Here is a 23,301-nt window from a genome sequence, read left to right as displayed (position 1 = left end):
CTGTGGGCACACTAGGGAAACACTGCTTGCAAAAAAAATAAGGCAGCACATACTTCTGTTAAAATTTGAAGAAAATAGAAGTCTTCTCCTTCCCTTCCTTATCCTGGGGCATGACAAACAGTTAAATGTAAATGAGCAACTAGTAATCAAAAGTTAGAGGCTGAACAACTGCCAGTCTGTTTGTTTAATTTATAGAGGAATCATGGTTAAATAGTGCTGCATGATGATACACAATGAATTTTCCATGTGTAACTTTCATGGATAACCTCAATCAGCATGCCCCTCCTGCTCCATCAATAAAAAAGTATTAATGTAAAATTTTGGTTTAAATATATAAAAGACATTAATAAAGTATTTAACACTTACAAAAATCCTCAGCACAACGCCTCCTTTTCTGAAGTAAATAAAAAGTGCACTAGGATTTTCAGTGCACACACACACACACACCATCAAACAGAGCAGAAACAGGTATTTCGGGGGGGCTACAAGACATCTGAAAACTGAATTGCTGAAAAGAAAATGTCATTTCTATTTTCTGTAGCTAGCAGGTAAGTACAGTACAGTAAAGTATCCTGGTCAGCTTCAGCTCCCCAAGGGTCAGCCCCTACTCGGCTGCAATTTTGCAGAATACCACAGAGGGGAAATCAAACCTGGAATAAGAAACATAAAAGCAGAGAATGCACGCCAGCAACCAAACGTGTATCCAATTCTTGTAATCGTTTTACAACCACCATAAAAAAAAAAAAAACAACTGAGATGTATTTTCTATGAAGCATTTTCCACGTATCCTACACACAGACAGCAGAGTGCTGCAGGATGATTGATCCGGGGTGAATCGATTACGTTTCAACAATTTAATCCTTGGCTTTATTAGCTGGAAGCTGTCCCACGAACCTGGCCTTCCCAGGGCCGGAGGAGCTCTGAAAGCCGGCCCCTGAATCTCAATGACATTTCCAATTATACCCTGTGCAAATCTTTCTCCCCCCCTGGCCGTTTTACTACATGAAACCATCCTCCTCTTTCACCTCTGCCAGAGAATACAATGGTCCGCAAGGATAAATACCGGCACGTCCGAGAGGAGGAGAAGGGGGTGACAGCGACAAGCAAAACTTGTGACACCTGCCAGCAGCTCTGGCCCGGAACAGATTCTCGTCCTTTCTAGCAAGAACACTGCAAACTTTGCTGAAGTTGTTTGAGACCGGGAACGATCGTCGAGATGAGGAAGGGATGCAGGCAAGCCCACTCCCCCCAGCACCAGACCCACGGATCAGGGGGCAGTACCCCGGCAGCCTTCACCTGAGCTGCGCGGACCTGGACGCTGCACCTGACCGCCCTCCCCTCCCCAGCCCAGCCCAGGGCAGCTGCCGGGGACCCCCCAAGTCGCGAATCACACCTGCCCCAAACCAGCTCCAAGTAATAGCCCCGCACGACCCCCAGCATCAGTCCAACATGGGCGGGAGCAGCAGATCCGCTTGCCACTATTTTGATGAGCACGTTAGCATCTCATTAAGAATTTTTTTATTTTTTTTTTTTTTAAATAAGCAAACGAAAATATCCCCGCTCGCGTGTCTGCGGGCGCATCTCTGTACACACACACACACACACACACACTGCTGACCATCCACATAACACGGAAGCGTGCGTTTCTTGCCAGGCTCGGCTGCACTTACGCTGCTGTTCTCGCCGGTCCAGTGCACCATCGCCTGATTGTGAGAGGCGTCCCCCCGGAGCACGAAGAAGCTGCTGATCAGCGGGACCCGCTCCCCGCTCGTCGCCGCCTCCGATCTCCGCCAGCGCCCGGCGGAGGCAGCCGGTGCCGGCTGGGGCTCTCCCTCCCGGCGGGCGGCGCGGCGCCGGCTGAGCTGCCGGGGCTGGCAGTGGGCGCAGAGCAGGAGCAGCAGCAGGAGCAGGGCGGCCGGGGGGCGCGGGGTCCCCGCGGGAGGAAGAAGGCGGCGGGGGGCCCCCCTCAGCGCCATGACCGCCGGCGTGCGAGGGGCAGAGTGACAGGCGCCGGGGCTGAGGGGGGGGGGACGGGGGGGACGGGACGGGCTGGGCTTGGGGAGGGGAGGGGGCAGGGTTTGCACGCTGGAAGCAGCACGCGCCGCTGCTCCGCACGCGCCGCCTCTCGCTGGCCGAGGGGGAGCGGCGCCACCTGCTGGCAGCGCTGCCGCACGGCGCCCGGCGCCCGGGAACTTCTGCCTGGGGGGGGGAGAGAAAGTCTCGGCAAGATTCGCTCCGGGCGTTTCCTCCTCCTCCTCCCTGCCCCGGTTTCCTTCCCCCCCTCTCTAGGCACTTGTTTCTTCTCCTCTGCGGACTGACATTCTCGGTTTGCAGAGCCCTTGCCGCTCAGAGCGCCCTTAGAGGATAAAGGGGCGCTGTGGCCGCGGGACGGAGGAGAGATGCTCGCCCTGCTGTGAAGGGAAAACGCTGCTCCCTCCGCACGGGGCTGCATCGGAGACTGGAAAAAAAATAAATAAATAAAAAGCCCTGGGAACTCTGCAGCTCGCCGGCCCGCTGCTTCCTTGGAGCCTCTTCCCAGAAGGAGCCTCATAGGCTGCTGTTTACTGTTAATCATTACATTAACACACTGCTAAATGTTAACATATTCTCTGCATGGGTCTGAAGGGAAGAAGGCAAAAAAGCGCGCGCGTGTGTGTGTGTTTGTTTGTTTGTTGTCTGGCACACCAAACTTTTGGGATATGTCAAGGATCCACCAAGAGGACTCTGACTGGGATACACCTGGGGGGCGGTCAAGTGCCAAGTCTTATGTGTATGTTGTATGTCACCTTGATTGCCAAGTCTTATGTGTAGATGTGTTCTTATTTTCTCATGTAACCACAAACAATTCTAAACTAAAGTTGACCTAGTAATTATTACTCCCCTCATAGCCTTAGTTACACTGACTACCAAGTTATATATATTCCTTGTTTCAACCTTGTTTTTCGCTAAGTTATATGTAAAGCCTGTTGCTGAATTACTGTTCGCTGTAAACCGATTAGATGTTCCAAACGATTATCGGTATATAAAAATACTAAATAAATAAATAAATAAATAAATACATGCAGACACGCGTGTGCGTGCTTGCGTTCCGGAAAGTAGCGCCATTAGTTCAGCCAGGAACTTTTGGTTTTTCTTTCTTCACCCCGCCCTTCTTCCACCTGTATCTCACCCTTCCATATTCTTCTCAACATCTCGTCGACCTTCACATGTCTCCCTGGCTCTCACACTCGCTGCTTCTATCAGCCCTCTCCTCCTCCTCCTTTCTTTCTCTCCCTCCTAGTCATCCAAAATCCTTCTATCTGTCTCTTTCAGCTGTAGCACCCCCTCCCCCCCCCCCCCACCCCTTCCTCATCTCAGCCTCGCAGTCCTCTCCTCTTCCTCTCCTCTTCCAGGCCTGGATTTCCCATTTGGCAGCCTCTTAGGGGTCCAGGTTAATACACAGACGTTAAAAGCGCAGGACTGCTTCTACCTCCAAAGTCCAAAAGCAAAACAAAGTTCAGGCAGCATTGTCTGAATTATTATCAAGGCTGCTCTCCCCATAAAAAATGTTGCTAGTAGTATTACCACCCTTAATGTAAGGCTTGGGGGTAACCTGCACACAGCAGCAATTACTATCCTTCACAGAAACACAGGGGGTAACCTGCATGGCGCGGCAGTTAATACCATAAGAAACGTGCTGGGCATACTGGATGGACCATTTGGTCTTTTTCTGCCATCGTTACTATGTTACTATGCAAAAGGAATGCCTCTTCCTTTGTCCCAGGTTAGAAGCCCGTTTCTTCCAAGCACCACTCAACACCACAGTCATCCCAGAGAACACCGTCCCTAATGTGAAGCATGGTGCTGGTAGCATCAAGTTACAGGGATGTTTCTCATTGGTAAAGACAGGGGCACTTGTCAAGATGGAAGAAACAATGAATGGAGAAAAGTCCTTGAGGGGAAACCTGCTGCTTTTTGCAAAAAAAAAAAAAGCTAAAACTGGGACAGAAGTTTACCTTTCAGCATGACAGCAATCCAAAGCACACAGCAACTGGAGTGGCTAAGGAACAAAATGGTAGATAGCCCAGTCAGATCCCAAACTTCAATACCATCGAAAATCTGTAGCATGACTTGAAGATTAAAGGCTTATTTATTTCAGGAGGCTTTTAAAAATAATTTAAGGTTAATTTTTTCACTGATGAAATGTATACTTAATTTATGTTAGCTAGTTATTACTGTACTTTTTGGTTAATTTTATGATGTGTGTCTCGTTTAAATGCTGTGTATGTTTGTTTGGAAACCGCTTTGTACATTGTGTTTGTTAAAGCAGTATGTACAACATTTAGAATAAAAATAAATAAATAAGATTGTCAATCTGAGCTCTCCAAGTAATCTGACAGCGCTTGAACAATTTTGCAGAGAATAATGATCTAATACTGACCCATCTAGATTTGGTGTGCAAAGTTGGCAGAGACCTATCCCAACAGACTCACAGCTCTAATTACTGTAAAAAAAATGCTTCCACCAAGCAATGGCTCAAGAGTATGTCCATTTATCCAATTGCATTTCGGTTTTATTTTATCTTTTGCATACATATGTGCTATTGTTCCCCCAGTAAAACATTTTTGGCTCTGAAAGGAGTGGAATATAGTTTGCTGATGAGTGGAAAGAAAATTTAATTTAAATTCATGAAAATTTGATGCTCTTGAAATCCCCATTCCAGGTTATTGGCCAGTTGAGGAAAGGAGATCACTACAGAGAAAAATAATTATCATATTTGACCTATATCACTATGCACTCTGCAGGTTCTTTTAGGGTTGGGGAAAACAAAATACAGTTTCAAGGCAGTCTGTTCCAATACTTAGTAGTTACTTTACAAACCAAATATACTTTCACCATTAAATAGGCACACTTGATGAATGCACAGACTCAGGAGATGCTCTTAACTTTTCTTTTCCTCTTCCCACAGATTAAGAACATAAGAATATGCCATACTGGGTCAGACCAAGGGTCCATCAAGCCCCGCATCCTGTTTCCAACAGTGGCCAATCCAGGCCATAAGAACCTGGCAAGTATCCAAAAACTAACTCTATTCCATGTTACCATTGCTAGTAATAGCAGTGGCTATTTTCTAAGTCAACTTAATTAATAGCAGGTAATGGACTTTTCCTCCAAGAACTTATCCAAACCTTTTTTAAACACAGCTACACTAACTGCACTAACCACATCCTCTGGCAACAAATTCCAGAGTTTAATTGTGCGTTGAGTAAAAAAGAACATTCTCCGATTCGTTTTAAATGTGCCACATGCTAACTTCATGGAGTGCCTCCTAGTCTTTCTATTATCCGAAAGAGTAAATAACCGATTCACATCTACCCGTTCTAGACCTCTCATGATTTTAAACACCTCTATCATATCCCCCCTCAGCCGTCTCTTCTCCAAGCTGAAAAGTCCTAACCTCTTTAGTCTTTCCTCATAGGGGAGCTGTTCCATTCTCCCTATCATTTTGGTAGCCCTTCTCTGTACCTTCTCCATCGCAATTATATCTTTTTTGAGATGCGGCGACCAGAATTGTACACAATATTCAAGGTGCGGTCTCACCATGGAGCGATACAGAGGCATTATGACATTTTCCGTTTTATTCACCATTCCCTTTCTAATAATTCCCAACATTCTGTTTGCTTTTTTGACCTCCGCAGCACACTGAACCGACGATTTCAATGTGTTATCCACTATGACGCCTAGATCTCTTTCTTGGGTTGTAGCACCTAATATGGAACCTAATATTGTGTAACTATAGCATGGGTTATTTTTCCCTATATGCATCACCTTGCACTTATCCACATTAAATTTCATCTGCCATTTGGATGCCCAATTTTCCAGTCTCATAAGGTCTTCCTGCAATTTATCACAATCTGCTTGTGATTTAACTACTCTGAACAATTTTGTATCATCTGCAAATTTGATTATCTCACTCGTCGTATTTCTTTCCAGATCATTTATAAATATATTGAAAAGTAAGGGTCCCAATTGAAACAAACTCAAAGAATATAATTCAGCACAGCTTTGCTAAATGAATATATTAACAGTTACCACAAAAGATTAAGGGTTTGATTTATAAATTCATCTTTGTTTTAAAGCAACTAAAAATGTTTCAAAGTCTCAAAAATAGAATATCTGCAATTCAAGAGAAAACAAAATAAAATAGTTGATGCACTTTTCTTTTCCATCCTAGTTTAGGCAACCCACAATTCTAATTTAGATTATCTTATGTAACAACTGATATCGTTATTCATTAGGACAATTATCCCAACAGGCTTCTGTGGGGAAACCCACAACTTACAGTTTTCCAGGTTTGGAAGAAATGAATGCTGAAAACTTGGTTCCAAAAATCTATTCAGGTCAAGGCTTCTCAACTGTTTTGCTTCAAGGGAACAAGTCCTCCAATCCATTGTTGAAAACTCTGAATCTCCCTTCACACTGGTTTCTGTCTTTTAGGAAATCCATAGGCTTTGTGAGTTCAGTAGGTTACTAAACATTCTTAGGTTTCAGAATCTTCACGTCCTTTCTGCGACTCCCAGCTGCTGACTTGGACAGCAGCTGCACACACCTCTGTCCTTTGCCATCCTACAGCTCTCTCTCTAGTTCTCTGTCCTCTCCTTCTGGGGGTTGACCACAGTCAATACAAACTCACACCTGACTGGATGAAACTGTTTGCAGGGTTATGTTATCTGCTTTGGGGATTGGATAAATACCCAAAAAGATTGCAGTAGGCTAAATAGATCCCTACCAAGTATCAGTCCAACTGGGGATTATATGAGCTGGATAATGTCAGTTGTATTGTTTTATGGTTTTTGTTTTAATTATGTATGTACTATAGTAACCCGCCCTGAACTTTGGAGGAAGCAGGCTGTAAGCAAGTTTAAATAAATAAATAATCAAATAAGTAAATAAAATCATTGTCCAACCCTTCCAGCCTTTTAGTTTAATTGAGATTTAAAAGGGTCACAGCACATTATCACCACCCAGAAACTGAGGTGAGGGCTCACACAGACACACTGACATAACAAATAATGAAAATTGTTCAAGGGAATGTAGATTTTCTATAGCCTGTACATATACAGTATATATAAAACTAGTCCTCTAAGTCTAGTCCCTTTTCCCATCCCTTCTCCGCCACCCCTCCCCCAACACACACACACACACACACACATAGTGCAGCAATGTTATTTGTCAGTTATCACACACATAATTTAATCAGTCTAGAATTATATACCAACTTAAAAAAAAACAACGTGTTTCTTGACATGTGTTTTACATTTGCTCCATACATATGTATGTGTATATGTGTGTATCTTGCAATTAGGGGGAAGGCATAAGGTGTAGGTGGAGGGGAGGAGCTTGTAGATGGGTGCGCAGGAGTGAGTGTAGCAGATGGAGTGACACACTCTCATATCCTCTTTACCCCCCTGTGCTGCGGACCCTCCTTCCCTCTTCCAGCTCCCCTTTTCCCTCTCTAGGGATGTGAATCGTGTCCTCGATCGTCTTAACGATCGATTTCGGCTGGGAGGGGGAGGGAATCGTATTGTTGCCGTTTGGGGGGTAAAATATCGTGAAAAATCGTTAAAAATCGTTAAAAATCGAAAAATCGAAAAATCGAAAAACCGGCACATTAAAACCCCCTAAAACCCACCCCCGACCCTTTAAATTAAATCCCCCACCCTCCCGAACCCCCCCCCCAAATAACTTAAATAACCTGCGGGTCCAGCGGCGGTCCGGATCGGCAGCGGTCCGGAACGGGCTCCTGCTCCTGAATCTTGTCGTCTTCAGCCGGCGCCATTTTCCAAAATGGCGCCGAAAAATGGCGGCGGCCATAGACGAAAAAGATTGGACGGCAGGAGGTCCTTCCGGACCCCCGCTGGACTTTTGGCAAGTCTCGTGGGGGTCAGGAGGCCCCCCACAAGCTGGCCAAAAGTTCCTGGAGGTCCAGCGGGGGTCAGGGAGCGATTTCCCGCCGCGAATCGTTTTCGTACGGAAAATGGCGCCGGCAGGAGATCGACTGCAGGAGGTCGTTCAGCGAGGCGCCGGAACCCTCGCTGAACGACCTCCTGCAGTCGATCTCCTGCCGGCGCCATTTTCCGTACGAAAATGATTCGCGGCGGGAAATCGCTCCCTGACCCCCGCTGGACCTCCAGGAACTTTTGGCCAGCTTGTGGGGGGCCTCCTGACCCCCACGAGACTTGCCAAAAGTCCAGCGGGGGTCCGGAAGGACCTCCTGCCATCCAATCTTTTTCGTCTATGGCCGCCGCCATTTTTCGGCGCCATTTTGGAAAATGGCGCCGGCTGAAGACGACAAGATTCAGGAGCAGGAGCCCGTTCCGGACCGCTGCCGTTCCGGACCGCCGCTGGACCCGCAGGTTATTTAAGTTATTGGGGGGGGGTTCGGGAGGGTGGGGGCTTTAATTTAAAGGGTCGGGGGTGGGTTTTAGGGGGTTTTAGTGTGCCGGCTCACGATTCTAACGATTTATAACGATAAATCGTTAGAATCTGTATTGTATTGTGTTCCATAACGGTTTAAGACGATATTAAAATTATCGGACGATAATTTTAATCGTCCTAAAACGATTCACATCCCTATTCTCATCTCTTTCCCCTTCTCCTTTTCCCCCTCTCCACCTTGGCTTCTGGCACTGGCCCTGTCTCATCTTTGGCTGCAAGGCCTGGGATGCCTGCCAGCTCTCCAGCTTCATATGCCAGTGCATCCTTGGCATCTTTTTGCTTAGTGGGACTTGGAAACCCCCAGCCAGTTCTTCTGCTCCATTCCACCAGCAGCTCCTCAATGATGTTGGCTGACAGGACCCAGAAAACCCTGCCATCTCCCCTCCTCCAGCTGGTGGTAGTTTTGCTTCTTCTTTGGCTGGATGGGCATGGGAACTCCTGCCAGCTCCTCAGCTCCTTCATCCATACCTGTTCTTTGTCTGCCTGCCTAATGCTACACCCTACCTGTGACAGTATTACAGATGAACAGAAGGACAAACTGAAAACATAAAAAAATGTTTATTTCATAACATACACTAAACACAATTTAAACATATATTTGCAGTATATAATATATTAAAACTTTCCAAAGTCACATAAAATCCATACCTCACTTGAAAATACATCTTTCAACTTTTACTGCCGAGGAGCTTTTTCTGCTGTCTCTTTTCTACTTTCATTTTTTCTATTCTCCTGACTCCTTTTCCTGATTCTTATCTTCATTTTACTTTTCTTCTGTCTCTTCCCCTTTCCCCATCGCTTCTTTCCCTCTCTCTCTCTCTCTCTCTCTCAAACATTTTATTTCTCTGATTTCTCTTCTATATAATCTCTTTGCACATCTCTTTTATGAAATTGTCTTCTCTTATCTCTGTCACCTTCCACAGTGTTTATCCCATGCCCCTTTGTAATCCTTCACAGTTTTAGTCTTCACCACTTCCTCCGGAAGGGCATTCCAGGCATCCACCACCCTCTGTCAGGAAGTATTCACAGAGAGGGTGGTGGATGTCTGGAATGCCCTTCCGGAGGAAGTGGTGAAGACAAAAACTGTGAAGGATTTCAAAGGGGCATGGGATAAATACTGTGGATCCATAAAGGCTAGAAGATGGGAATGACGAGAAGAGCCATGGGGGTGGCTTGCTGGAATGGAGGCTACTACCTGGTGACTGATTACTACCCTTACTCAATAAGCCTTCACATGGTTAATGCAATTCCAACATTGCTCTCTGCTTCAACTGCAAGGGGAAATGCGGAAATAAGGACTGTGGAAAATGTGGAAACAAGGACTAAACTACACAGTCTGGGTAAACAAATAAGTGTGGAGGTAGCTTGCTTATTGCGGCGGTTACTACCCTAAACCAATTAAGCCTGACACTTCACTTTGAATGCATATACAGCATTGCTCTCTGCTTCAACAGCAGGGAGAAATGTGGAAAAGAGGTTTTACATTCAGACAACATCCAACAAGGCAGTGATCTGTGCAGTCTGGATAAACAAGCATCGGGGTAACTTGCTTGATGCGGTGGGTTACTTCCCTTAACCATTAAGCCTTATGATTCATCTTTGATGCAACTCCAACATTACTCTCTGCATCAATGACAGGGAATGGCAGGAAATTTGAATCAAACAGTTACCAACAAGGGCCCTGAACTTGGTGGTCGGTGAAACAGATAAGTATGGGAAAATAAGTATGGGAGCTAGCTGGGCAGACTGGATGGGCCGATTGGTCTTTTTCTGCCATCATTTCTATGTTTCTATGTTTATGATACGTCTCAAATATTCATATCCCCCTTTCCCCACATCCTCTCACCATATTGGTCCCAGACAGTTCTCCAGTTGTTTGTATCTCATCCCCTCTGCACTCCATCTCTCATTCTCTCTTCTAGTCCTCCTTCACTTTCTCATCCTCTTCCCAGTCCTCCATTCCTCTCTCTCTTCCTCATACCAGCCCTCTTATCACATTTTCTCCACGTTCATCCTAATCCAAGTCCTGTTTCCCCAGATGTCTCTTTCCTGCCTCAGCCCTTTGTCTTCCTCTCTCCTTCCCCTTTTACTCCTCCATTTCCCTGTAAACCACTTGGCCTGGAACTTCTCTTTACTGCTGTCACATTTATGGTCGATAGTTTAGGCTTTGGGGTTTTCTATTATTTATCACAAAAGAGAAGTTCAGCATATGTACAACCCAGTATAAATTTACATTTGTAAACAATATATAGAGAGTTTACAGAGTTTAATATTTAAGGAGATATTAAGCTGCCAGGAAGGTTGGTTATATTTCTCAAGACCAATATTAAATTCTTTTAAAACTTTCAATAAGCTCATGTAATATTCTCAACCAGTTATTAATTAATACCTTAGCAATGTAATTTTGCCATGCGACTTCTATAAACATTAAACAGTTTTACTTAAGCAAGATTGTTTCCTTTAAATTCATTTGCATTTAACAAATTACTTTCTTTATAGCTACAACATACAGGAATCTATTCTCATGTGACATTTGGCCATATGGCAGATAAGTATTATTATTTATAATTACTTTCTCTAACTACAATGTTTAACTGTATTATATTTATTAGAACTGGTCCCTTGTCTTTTCTTATTTTTCAGAAAGTTTAAAAAATACTGAGAGAGAATTTTTTTACTTCTTCAAATGTATCTATATGACCCTTCTCTATCTCTATTCACCTTTCTCCTCTTTTTCTCTTTTATTTTCTTCTTGTGACTTTTGTATCTATTGATACCTCTTACTGTCTTTGTTCGTGTGTGTGTACACATAGCTCAACTTTCTGTAGCTGAAGCTGCTCATAGGTATGGCTTGTGTACTCAGCTTGGGTTCGGAGGTACTACTTCTCCAAAAGGGTGTGATGCTTTGGCTGCTTGTGCTCAGGGCTTAAGTTCAAGGCTTGCAATCACTGGCTAGAACTCTAAACACTTGACCTCATTGATCTCATCTGTGATTTCCACCTACTGTCTGGACTTTAACAACTCAAGAAAAGAAACGACCTTCCTTTCACTAGGTAATATTCTAAAAACTAAGGTGTATCCTCAATGTATGTCATGCTGGCTTAATAAACTGTAACAATTAGTTAGTCAAATAAAAAGATAATTGAAGTTACCCTAGTCTTGAAGACAGTGGGATAGGACAATTAAATTTATGAGATACAGTGGATGAAAATGATGAGAACAGATACATTGAAGCAGAGCTTCTCAATCTTTTTTATATTGAGGCACACTTTCAAGTTTGCTTGATCCTCAAGCTGCATGAAACCAATTTTACAATGTTACATATATTCATACTCACTGGTCACTGGTCATGTGACTGAGAAAATGTCAGGAAATGTACTTTTAACTAAATTGAACAGCATTACCTTCACACCCTGAGGGCCAACCCTAACAGCAGTGGCATACTAAGGAGAGGGCGAGAAGGGTGCTTCACCACAGGTGACAACAGGGGGAGTGGGGCAATTGCTGCCAGCAGGAAGATCCCACAGTGGTGCAGAGAGGTGACATGCTGGCTGGGTTACCACATCCCACCAGCAAAAGTGAGGTCCTGCAGTGAAAGGAGAAGTTCTGCGGTGCCACCATCATTTCCCTGGAGATGGAGGCAGACAAAGAGGCTTTCCCCAGAGTTGGAAGCAGATGAAGAGGCCCTGTGGTGCCACTGGCATTTCTCTGGTGTTGCGGGAGTGCTAGGAAGTGGTCCCAATTCTGGGGAGATTAGTGTGCCCTTGGACCACAGTGCAACTGCAGAGGAGTTCCAAGGAAGCACCGAGGCAGGCAAGATGTGTCCATGCTTGGGCGGACAGGCTAAAGACCAGGAGCCCTGGCCTCTGCCAAACCTGAACACAGCAGAAGAGACCCAACAACGCAATGCTGGTCTCCGGGGTAGCCCTCCTGCCACTCGATAGCCCTTTCAGACCTGCCGCCTGGGAACGACAGATGCAACAGGATGGACAGAGGTCAAGGACAGACAATGGAACTGGAACTTGGAACAAGACAAGGATGCTTGGAACTTGGATGAGACAAGGATACTTGGAGACTTAGGCAGGCACTGCCCCTCAGGGTACCCTACACAGCCCCCTGTGGGCTGGTCATGGACCACCCTGTCCCATTGCGCACCCTCATAACCTGAATAGGCTGGTCACGGACCATGCGGAGAGTGGGATATGCACAGGACTGAGACTCAGGACAAAGGAGGAATCCAGGCAGCACTCAAAGAAGGATCCAGCCAGAACAGGACTCCAGTTACCGGAAACGGACACTGGATCAGATACAGATTTACTCCCAGGAAGGTCGACTGGAGGCGAGGTCCAGCGAGCAAAGCAAGGTTTGAACCCGGAGCTAGGAACTAGCAGATACCTCAGAATCAGGACTGGAACATAGGATGTCAAGATCAGGACTCGGAACTCGGATACATCTGGATCAGAACTGGAACATAGGACACCTGAAGATGAAGACATCGGAAGACAGGAACATTTGGACATCTGAAGACAAGGACATCTGGACATCTGGAGATGAGGAGACGGGATCCAATGAGAGACCAGGACATGGAATTAAGATGAAGGATCAGGAACCACAGAGGAAGACAAGGGAATTCCCACGAATCATCAGAGTGCCTTGAAGAAGCGAGGATAGACATTGGAGCCTCCTGGATGAAGAGCTGGAACAGCGGAGAATCCAGGATCAGGCAGATGTTTGCAAAGGTGTTGGAGGACTGGCGAAGGGCCCTTTTATAGGGCTTAAGTGGAGACACCCTGAATGACATCATCAAGAGGGGCTACTCCCAGCACGGGCCCTTTAAATAAGCGGAAGAGACATGGCCACACACCTAGGAGGCAGGACCAGGGACAGCGGCAGATGGCGTCAGGAAGACTGGGCTAGGCCCGCGAGCAGCATCGCAACACCTGGAGCCGGCAACAGAAGAAGAGGTCCTGCTGTGCAGCCAGCAGCCGAAAAAGAGTTCCAAAATGTGTGTGAGAGAGCAAGAGACTGGCCCTGTGAGCATGAGTGCCTGTGTATGAGAGTGTGCGTGTGTGTGTATGAGATGGTGTGTGTATGTTTGTGTGTGTGTATTTGTATGTATGAGAGGGTGTGTGTGTGTGTGTATGAGAAGGTGCCAATGTGTGTGTGTGTGTGTGTGTGTGTGTGTGTGTGTGTGTGTCTTTGTCCATGAACTTTTGCTTATCACTCCAGATGAGAACCTTCAGCCTACCAACAACCTAACCTCACCACCAATGATCAATTCCACTCAAGTAAGAGACCTTGGGGTCACCTTAGACAAAAGGCTGAACCTCAAAGAATTTGTCAAGAACACAACGAAAAGAATGCTATTATAAACTACATATTCTGAAAAAGCTGAAACCTCTCCTGCATTTTCAGGACTTCAGAACAGTCCTCCAAACAATACTATTTTCCAAAATCGATTACTGCAACTCTCTGCTTATAGACCTTCCAACCATTACCACAAAACCTCTACAAATGTTGCAGAACTCCGCCGCAAGGATTCTTACTAACACCAGCAGAAGTGAACACATAACACCCATACTAAAACACTTACACTGGCTCCCCATCAGATCCAGAATCATTTTCAAAGTGCTAACTATAACACACAAGAACATCCATTCACAAACGTTGCTAGATCTAAGCCTTCCACTTCGCCTACACGAGTCTTCAAGACCAATCAGAAACAGATACTTAGGCACCTTACACATACCTTCAGCCAAGTCCTCACTCAAGAAACGTGCATTCTCGACTGCCAGCCCCCTTCATTGGAATGCCCTCCCCACGGACATTCGCCTCGAAACGTGTACTCGAACATTCAAAAAGAAACTCAAGACCTGGCTCTTTACAAAAGCCTACACTTAAAGGTCTAGCTCAGAACCACGTCCCAGAACTTGAATCATTCTCGCTTTTATAATCATATCAAACAACTCCTAATTTTTATCCTTGGTCTCACAATTCCAAATCATTAAATATTTGAGCATGCTACACCAATACCTCTTAATCCAGATGTAACCTCAGTTTTTGAAGTCATCACTCCTATAGAAATAACCGCCAGTTCTTATTTACTTAACCCTATTCTGTAGACGTAAACTTTTCATGAAGACTGTAATCTGTAAGCACCTGTATTTATTATAAGAATTTGTATTTACTATTTATATTTATTATTTAGCTATTAACATTGTTCTGTTACCACTTGGTACTATTTCTCTCCTTTACCTCAAACTCTAAGTTCCTACTAAGTTAGCCATGTTATTTATACCCAATCGTTGGATGTAATTGTATATTTGTTTAATTGTTCAATCTGTTTGATGTAATTTTCTGTTCCTTGTTCTGTGTAAACCGAAGTGGTATGCACTAGTGCATGAACTCCGGTATATAAAAGCCTTTAAATAAAATAAATAAATAAATAAATAAATGAGAGGATGTCTGTGAGTGTCTATGTCTGTGCATGCCTGCGCAGGTCTCTGTGAGAGTGCCTGTGTCTGCACATGTATGAGAGAGTGCCTGTGCTTGTGCATGTGTGCTTGTGTATATGTGTGTGAGAGGGGTTGAAGTTTGTGCGCTTTTCTCTAATCCACAACAATCTCAGGATGATTAGAAATCTAAAATTACAAGGTATGGAAAGCAGGATATTATTTTATTCTTGTTAGTTGTAATTATTGGATGTGATGTGTCTGCCTTTTTGACATATTTTATTAGTGTTTGGTAATTCTTTTATCAGCTGTTTTTGTATGTCTATTTTTGTATGGTTTTACTATTCTGATTGATTTATATTTTTTGATTGTATTGTTTTGAGAAATAGTGATGTTCTGCTTTGCCATTGTTGCACTGCATACAGAATCTGGCGTGTTGTGGTTTTCAGTTCATTTTTTGTCTGTATGTGTGTGTTAGTGTGTGAGAGAGACACACACTCAGAGGAAGCAAGAGTGTGTGTGTTAGTGTGTGAGAGAGACACACACATAGGAAGCATTGTGTGTGTGTAAGTGTGTGTGAGAGAGAGAGAGAAAGGAAGCATGTGCGTGTGTGTGTATGTGTGAGAGAGAGAGAGAGAGAGGAAATGTGTGTGTCTCTCTCTCAAACACACACACACACACATGCTCCCTCTGTCTCTCACCAGGCATGTATGTGTGTATTTGTGTGAGAGAAAGGGAGCATATTGTGTGTACATTCATGCCCCCAGTGTATGACAATCTTAGGTTGACAGATATGGAGAACAGGAGATTTTTAAATTCTTATTAGTTTTAATTATTGGGTTATTTCATGTCTCTGCTGTTTTGAAATCTTTTATCAATGTTTAAGAAATTTTAAAATTATATATGGGGGGTGCCAAAGGAAGTATCCAACCCTGGTGCCAAATACTTTAGGTACACCACTGCCTAACAGCACTCTTTTTCATTCTAAACCCAACCCCTCTCAAGGTCCAATCCCAATTGCCTTCTCCCCAAAGCCAACTGTTCCTTTTAAGGTTTGGTTTGCTGTGTGCAAAAACCTTTGCACATGAGCAAAAATAATTTGTTAAATTACTCTGTAAGCACTACTTTCTTTGATGCAAAAAGCCTATCATTTCTATGCTCACTGCAAACCAATCCTTAAAGGGAAGGTTTGCTAAGTCCAACCCTTGCTTAAAATAATCATCTAATATCTACTAACAGTAATGAAAATAAAATGTATATGAAAAAATATTTTCAGCAATAACATTCAAAATTGCTTTCTGCATGCAGGTAAAATGAATAAAGAACAAACCTTTATTAAAATAGAAATGAAGAAGGGTTGATCATAATGCCGTAAAAGCCAGTGATGAAAAGTACCATCATTTTCACAGCAAGAATTAATAATCCACAAGACAGACCTTCACCCAAAACAAAATAGAAAACCCATAAAATAGAAATAGAAATGTGCCAACAAAAACTGAACTGGAAACCACAAGCCTGACTGTATTATTGTATGTTCGGCGGACCGTAAGTCAACTCCGCGGCCCGCTGCCCCTTCCGGCCTTTTGGGCCTAGCTGCATGGTCTTCCGACGACGCGTCTCTTCCACGCCCAGTGGGCCTGATGCAGCAACCTCTTCTGAGCATGGCAGGAAGCCACGCCATGCTGCTCTAGTCTCTCTCTCTTCCCGGCGCGGCAGGATATCGTCGGGGCGGGGGCCACCTTCCACCCAGCCTTCTCTTCCGCCTCCATAGGCAGGCGCAGGCGCACACGCAGCTGTCTTCCCTACCTTTAAAAGGCTAGTGGCGAGAACAGCCTGGTGGTGCCCTCCGATGACGTCACAGACTGAGGCCTATATAAGGCCACACCACACGTTCCTCCAGTGCCTTGGCAATAGGTCATCTTGTCTAGAGAAGTGGATTGCCTGCGTGCCTGTTCCTGATTCCTCTTTCTGAGAGTGTTCTTGTCTTGGTTCCTGGTTCCCTATAGTCTGCTTCCTGTCGTTCTGGTCAAGTTCTCCCTTCATCTGTCTTCAGCGTCTCGTCTTCTCTGCTCTCCTCATTCCTTGCCTTTTGGATTGGAGTTCTGGCTCTTGACTGTTGCATCCGTCGGTGCTAGACGGCTTCGCCCCATTTGCTTCACCTTGTTCACGGCTCCTCCCGCATCCCTAGGGAAAATGGTTGCCGCCACGTCTACAAGCCGACCTCTCCAGCATCCCCGGAATGGCTATGGTACTGCCTCCTGCCATGTTCCTCCCAAGGGCCTACTAGGGTGTGCTCGCGAACGCCGCCCACGTCTTTATTCCAGCATTGGCGCGAACCTCGGGGGCGTTCCCCTCTACTGACGTCACACCATCCGGGTATATAGCCTGTACTAAGTTGCTGGCTCATTGAGTTAGCAAAGGATTGGTTTCGTCCGGTTCTAAGCTACGCTGCCGCTTCCGTGCTGCTGCTGGAAGCTCTCTGCCCTTCGGGGTATTGCTAACCTGGGTACCCGCTCCTCGGGGGCCCTCTGCTTTATTTCAGGTGCCTTACAGGGATCAGGTACTCACTCCTCGAGGGCCTGCTCTCCCTGCCTCGGTGCCATTACCTAACTTCTTCAACCTGGTGGAATCGCATACCAACAGCAACCATCTAGTGAGTAATCTAACCCTCCGTCTATCTTATCCACAGTACTACCTTGCTGGGAAACCTGCACCGGAATTCCCCTATACCAACGGGGTGAGAAGGGTCCCCTCTGCCGAGGGTCCTGAGACTGGTACTTCCAGACTACCTCACTACTGCCACCTCTGGTGGTACACTACAAGCTGTTTAATAAAAGAACTAAACTCTGTGTTTGTGCGTCTGCGTTTAGCCCAGTACTGTGGCACCTCACGGGGCTCCTCCCCATGGGCGTGGTCATCTGCCACAGTACCCAAGAATCCACCCAAATATCACTTAACCATAACATTGACCTTGGACTGGCTCCTGGCTTCTTCTCAGATTGACCTTCTGCTTGACATAGGCTTGGATCTTGACACTGTTGATCGCCACCTGCCCTGACCACTGCCTGAACCACAACTCTGCCTGGTTGCTGTCTGCCTAGACCTCCGCTCGAACCTGACTCCACTTGCTCTTCCTTTACTAGCCTATCGCACCCGCATCTAGTTGGACTTCTAACTTTCTAACTATTCAGAGGCCCAAACCTAAGTCCAGCAGGCCCTGGCACCCAAGGGCTCAACCTAAGGGGAGCAAGGGCTGGTGTTGGTGAAGCTCCAGCTGGACCTCTGATCCAGTCCACTCCACCTACCAACAGTGGGAGCCTGCAGGTTGCACCAACATCCCCCTCAGTCCAAGGGTCCACATTCCCAATAATTTTGCAGTACAAGGGAAAAACAGTAACATTATCATGCCTCACAAAACATCAACCAATAAAATCAAGACATAAAACATTCATATTAAAATTATTATAATAAAAAAACAAATGTTAAAACAGCCAACAAACATTTAATAATTTAAACCAACTTCTTATAAATTTCCCAAACTACCAACAAAATATTTCAAAACTGCTTCTGCTATCAGCTTACTACTGCCACCTCTGGTGATTCTACTACCTGTCTAATAAAGAACTATCTGTGTCTGTCTCCATACTCCAGCCTAGTCGGTGGTCCCTCTCTTGATACCTCTTGAGGGCACTGTCATCTGCGATCGACCCAAGGATTCACCATTCTACATTAGAGTGCTCATCTCTCTCACTTCAAGAGCTGAGTACAACAAACTGCTACCTTGCAGTCTACCCTCAACTGTTGCTAACATCTTCTTCCTCAGGAACTGTATCATAACCATTTGCTACTTCTTAACAGGAACCATACAGAGGGCCTACACCTCCCTCCACGGAGACTCTCATATATCAGGTTGCCACTCTGTACGGAGATTCATAACAGATACTATTTCCTCCTCTCTGGAAGAACAGATCTTGATGGTTGCTGACCTCTCCTCTCAGGGGAGCAACTCCATAGCAGCTCCTATTACAGATTACTATGCAGCAGTCCCAACCTACAACAGACTGTTAACTCCTAGTAGACATTCTAACAGATTGATAATTCCACCTCTTGGCGGGGTAAGCTATAACAGACTGCTAACCCCTCTCTTCTACAGGAGTCAGATTACAACAGATTGCTACTCCGCCTTTCTGGTGGGGAAATCGCTAACAGATCGCTAACTCTGCCCCCCTGGCGAGGTGATCGCTAACACCCAGTTGAATTGGGGAGAATGCTTATGTAGCCAAAGGAGTCCAAGCACTACAGGATGGATGAATTTATCCAACACTAGTAATTCAAGTTCGTCGATATGTAAAGCCCCAGTGCATAATTGGACGGGTTCTGTAGTCAAGGAAATTCGGCTGGGTAATGGATCCCAATAGATAGAAGCAATACATAACAAATGAGTGGGTCTTTATGTCCAAAAGCTGAACAAGGTCTTTGAGAATAAAATTACCTCCTGCTCTGGAATCTACCAGAGCAAGACCCGCGAAAGCTTCTTGGGCATCCAACTCTCCTGGTGATGCTCTTGAAGATGATGGTTGATTCGTCCTGCCAAGTCTATAAGGTCCTCCAAAGAGGAAGGGAGCTCCCGTGCAGCCAGCTCATCTTTCAGCTGCAGGGAGAGTACATCCAGGTAGATAACTCAGAGGCAGTCCTCCTGCCAAGCGAGCTCAGTAGCCAAAGTCCGAAACTCGAGGGTATAATCAAAAATACGTCTTTGTCCTTGACGGAGGTGTAGTAAGCTGGTGCTTGCCACACCATGTCACCAGGGATCATCAAAGGTCCATCTGAATACAGCCACAAATTGAGCCAGTTCCTTCAACAAGGATTCCGAGCATTCTCACAGGGGAGAAGCCCAGACCAGTGCCTTCCCTTCAAGGTGGGATATGATGATCATGACTTTTGTCAACTCATCCTGGAAGATGGAAGGCTGCAGAGCAAATTGCATATAGCATTGGTTAATGAACCCTCTGCAGAGTCTGGAGTCGCTGTTGAAGCATAGGGGTGCTGGAAGTGCCAACAAGGCTTGAGGCATCGATGAAGGTGACTGTAGATGAGGAGGAGCCAAAGAGGATCCGGATTATTCATAAGGGCATCAAGCCGGGCGTGAAGACGATCCATGGAGGAGGCCAGTGCCTCAAGAAACTGCTGCTGTTCTTGTACTTTGGAGGCCAGGCCTGGAATGGCCTGGAGAGCATGCGGCTCCACCGAGTCCATGGCCTTTGCAACCTGTTGCATCGGAGGTGGACCCTTGGGTCGAGGTGGGGTTGACACAACCCGTAGGTAGGGACCTATGGGTCTCCACCGTCAGCAGGTGGAGTGGGCTTGAAGTTAGAGGCCGCTGGAGCTTCACCTTTACCAGCCCTCGTACCCTCGGGTTGAGCCTTTGGGTGCTGGGGCCGGCAGGACTTAGGTGGGCCTAGAAGTTGATTAGTAAAGAGAGGTGGTTCAGCCCAGAGACAGCAGCTGATAGGTGGCATAGTCCTACCCTGGACTGATTCGGTACAGGAACTCAGGCGCCAAAGGAACGGAAGGTAACTGGAGGTGCTTAAGCAAAGAAAGGCCGAAGCCTTGTAAGTCCACGTCCAGGGGATAGGCGAGAGGAGGCGTCACTGACAGGCTGGGATCAGAGCCGGTGGCAAGCGGAGGACATGGCAAGCAATGGAGAACTCTGGACATGGAGAGATCTGTAGCATAGTCAATCAAGGCAGATGTCAGGGCACGGAGAAGGCAGGCTTAGTCAAGCAAGGCAATGGTCAGAGCCCAGAGAAGGCAGGCGTAGTCAAGCATGGCTAAGGTCCGGGGCTGGAGATAGGCTGGAGAGTAGTCAGCCGTAGCAGAGGTCCAGGGCTGGAGATAGGCTGGAGAGTAGTCAGGCATAGCAAATGTCCGGGGCTGGAGATAGGCTGGAGAGTAGTTAGGCATAGCAAAGGTCCGGGGCTGGAGATAGGCTGGAGCGTAGTTGAACAAAGCAAAGTCGAAATCCAAAGAGTCAGTCCAACACATAGACGAGGCAGGAATGAGGAAGACAGGAACTGGGAACCACAGGAAACAGGAGCACGAAGTAGAGAGGATTCTCTATCAGCAACGAGTACTCAGAGTATGAGGAGACTTGTTGCAAAGGCAACATTATGGAGTGAGGCCTGAGCTTATATACCCTAAAGAGTCTGACGTCAGCATCTGGAGCCGTGGCCAGGTTCCCGCCGCAGGCCCTTTAAAAGAACTAGTGATGTGCGCCTAGGGAGGGGCGCGGTGCCGATGGTGTTTCTCCGTGGGCCACGCGCAGAGGCCTGATGAGCAAGGACATCTTGGCTGGCAACACTGGGGACCATAGCAGAGCCGGAGGCACCGGAGACAACCCGAGGTTGGAGCTGGGGGCCCACCACCGCCAGAGAAGAGGAACCAGGCTCTCGAGTCCATGTGTGAAGGTGAGAGGGCCACGCTGCAGGTCTGCCACGAGCGGCATGCGTAACACCTACTCCTATTGTCTTCCAGTGACCTCAGAAGATGGTGCACAATATCAGATAAATATTACATACAAAACCTTTTCAAAACCCCAGCAGAATTTACCATCTCTAAGTTCTGATCCTTTTCCCTGAATCTGTCTTTTCTTTATGAGTATAATATCCTCAGAATAGGTATGCATGGAGAGAAAACAAGATGGTGGCCTGAGAGGAGAGAGAAAACAAGATGGCGACCTGAGAGGACGCAACTCAATTTGCTCTGACTTCTAAGCCTCTGCTATTTGAGAAAGAAAGCGTTTTGAAACAGAATGCCGAATAAAAGAAAGGGGAGAATCCGAATTTTTCCTCTCGACTCGGATACTCCCTCAGGACAACAGTTAATATCTGAGTTTGCAACTCTAATACCCGAAACGAGGGCTTCAAGTCCTGCTGGTGAGTCAGGGAGAGGAGACCCATTCTCACCTGGGGAGTTATCTCTGAGTCCTCCGGATCCTAGAACACCGCCACGAGCTTCTCCCCTGCATGGCGTTGACAAAGCTGAGTCACTGGTGGAAGACATCTCCAGGCAGACTCAGTCGGGAGGCTCTGCCGGCATTGGGTCAGAAGGGGAGGCGGCCCCTGTCCGGGCTGTAGCTCCAGAGGGGAGAGGTTTGAACGAGGGAGCCAGTTCCCTGAGACCATCGGAGGATGGCAGAAATGCTAATGAATTGGGGGCTTGCTGTATTCGTCCCCTGGAGATTATAAAACCGGTGGTAGTTACCTTGGATTCCCTCTAGGTCTTAATTGCAGGTATTGCACTCAACTCCAATGATCAGGCCAAACGTTTAGAGGCTGTAACAAACAGGATGGATGTATTCGAACAAGACCACCGACAGATTCTTCAGGAACAAGCTAATTCTATACAGAAGGTAACTGACGATATTAAGAACCTACAGGAATTGAATGCCATTACTACACGTGAACGGGTCTCCTCATTGAGAAGACTGGAGTCATTTGAGAATTACCTGATGCATCTTAATTTAAGTCTCCTTAATTTTCCCAAAGTAATAGGTGAGTTACCTCTAATAACTTTCAAGAGATATAGTCAAGAGACTCTAAAAGTATCAATGGAAGATGTTCCTGCTGTGAAGAAAATACTCTTCTTGCCACAGAGAAATAGCTCTACTTCAATATTACCTAATAGAGATGTGAATCGGAACCGGAATCTGATCGGTTCCGGTTCTGATTCAAATCTTAAAATTTTTATCGTCCGGCCCAATTGGGTTTTTGTTTATCGGCTGCGCTCGAGCCGATAAACAAAAAACCCACCCCGACCCTTAAAAATCAACCCCTTAGCTTCCCCCACCCTCCGGACCCCCCCCCCCCCAAATGTTTTAAAATTACCTGGTGGTCCAGTGGGTGCGCGGGGAGCGATCTCCTGCTCTCAGGCCATCGACTGCCACTAATAAAAATGACGCCGATGGCCCTTTGCCCTTACCATGTGACAGGGTATCCGTGCCATTGGCTGGCCCCTGTCACATGGTAGGAGCACTGGATGGCCGGCACCATCTTTAAAGGGTCAGGAGGGTGGGGGAAGCTAAGGGGTCGATTTATAAAGGGTCGGTGGTTTTTTTTTTTTATCGGATCATCGGCGCCATTTTTATTAGTGGCAGCAAAATGGCGCCAATGGCCCGAGAGCGGGAGATCGGTCCTGGGGCTTCCACTAGACCACCAGGTACTCGTAAAAAGTTTTGGGGGGGTTCGGGAGGGTGGGGGAAGATAAGGGTTTAGTTTTAAAGGGCCGGGGTAGGTTTAGAGGTTGTTTTGGTGTGCCGGTTTTCCTGCCCTCCCCCTCCCCCGATTTATCGGACGATTTTTTAAATCGTCAA

The 23,301-nt window shown here is 46.2% G+C and overlaps 1 protein-coding gene across 2 annotated transcripts in view; it reads right to left on the bottom strand.

The window, feature by feature from the left end:
- Positions 1-2,612, bottom strand: part of SORCS2 (sortilin related VPS10 domain containing receptor 2) — a 1,741,628-nt gene extending 1,739,016 nt beyond the window's left edge. For both annotated transcript variants that reach the window (XM_029591638.1, XM_029591649.1), the window contains exon 1: positions 1,671-2,612. In XM_029591638.1, the coding sequence (XP_029447498.1) occupies positions 1,671-1,976 (306 nt within the window). In that variant the 5' untranslated portion in view covers positions 1,977-2,612. The remainder of the gene's footprint in view (positions 1-1,670) is intronic.
- Between the last annotated feature and the right edge of the window lie 20,689 nt (positions 2,613-23,301).

Source organism: Rhinatrema bivittatum, chromosome 1, assembly GCF_901001135.1.
Source record: "Rhinatrema bivittatum chromosome 1, aRhiBiv1.1, whole genome shotgun sequence".
NCBI classification, from domain to species: Eukaryota; Metazoa; Chordata; class Amphibia; order Gymnophiona; family Rhinatrematidae; genus Rhinatrema; species Rhinatrema bivittatum.
This window is presented reverse-complemented; position numbering and strand designations above follow the sequence as displayed.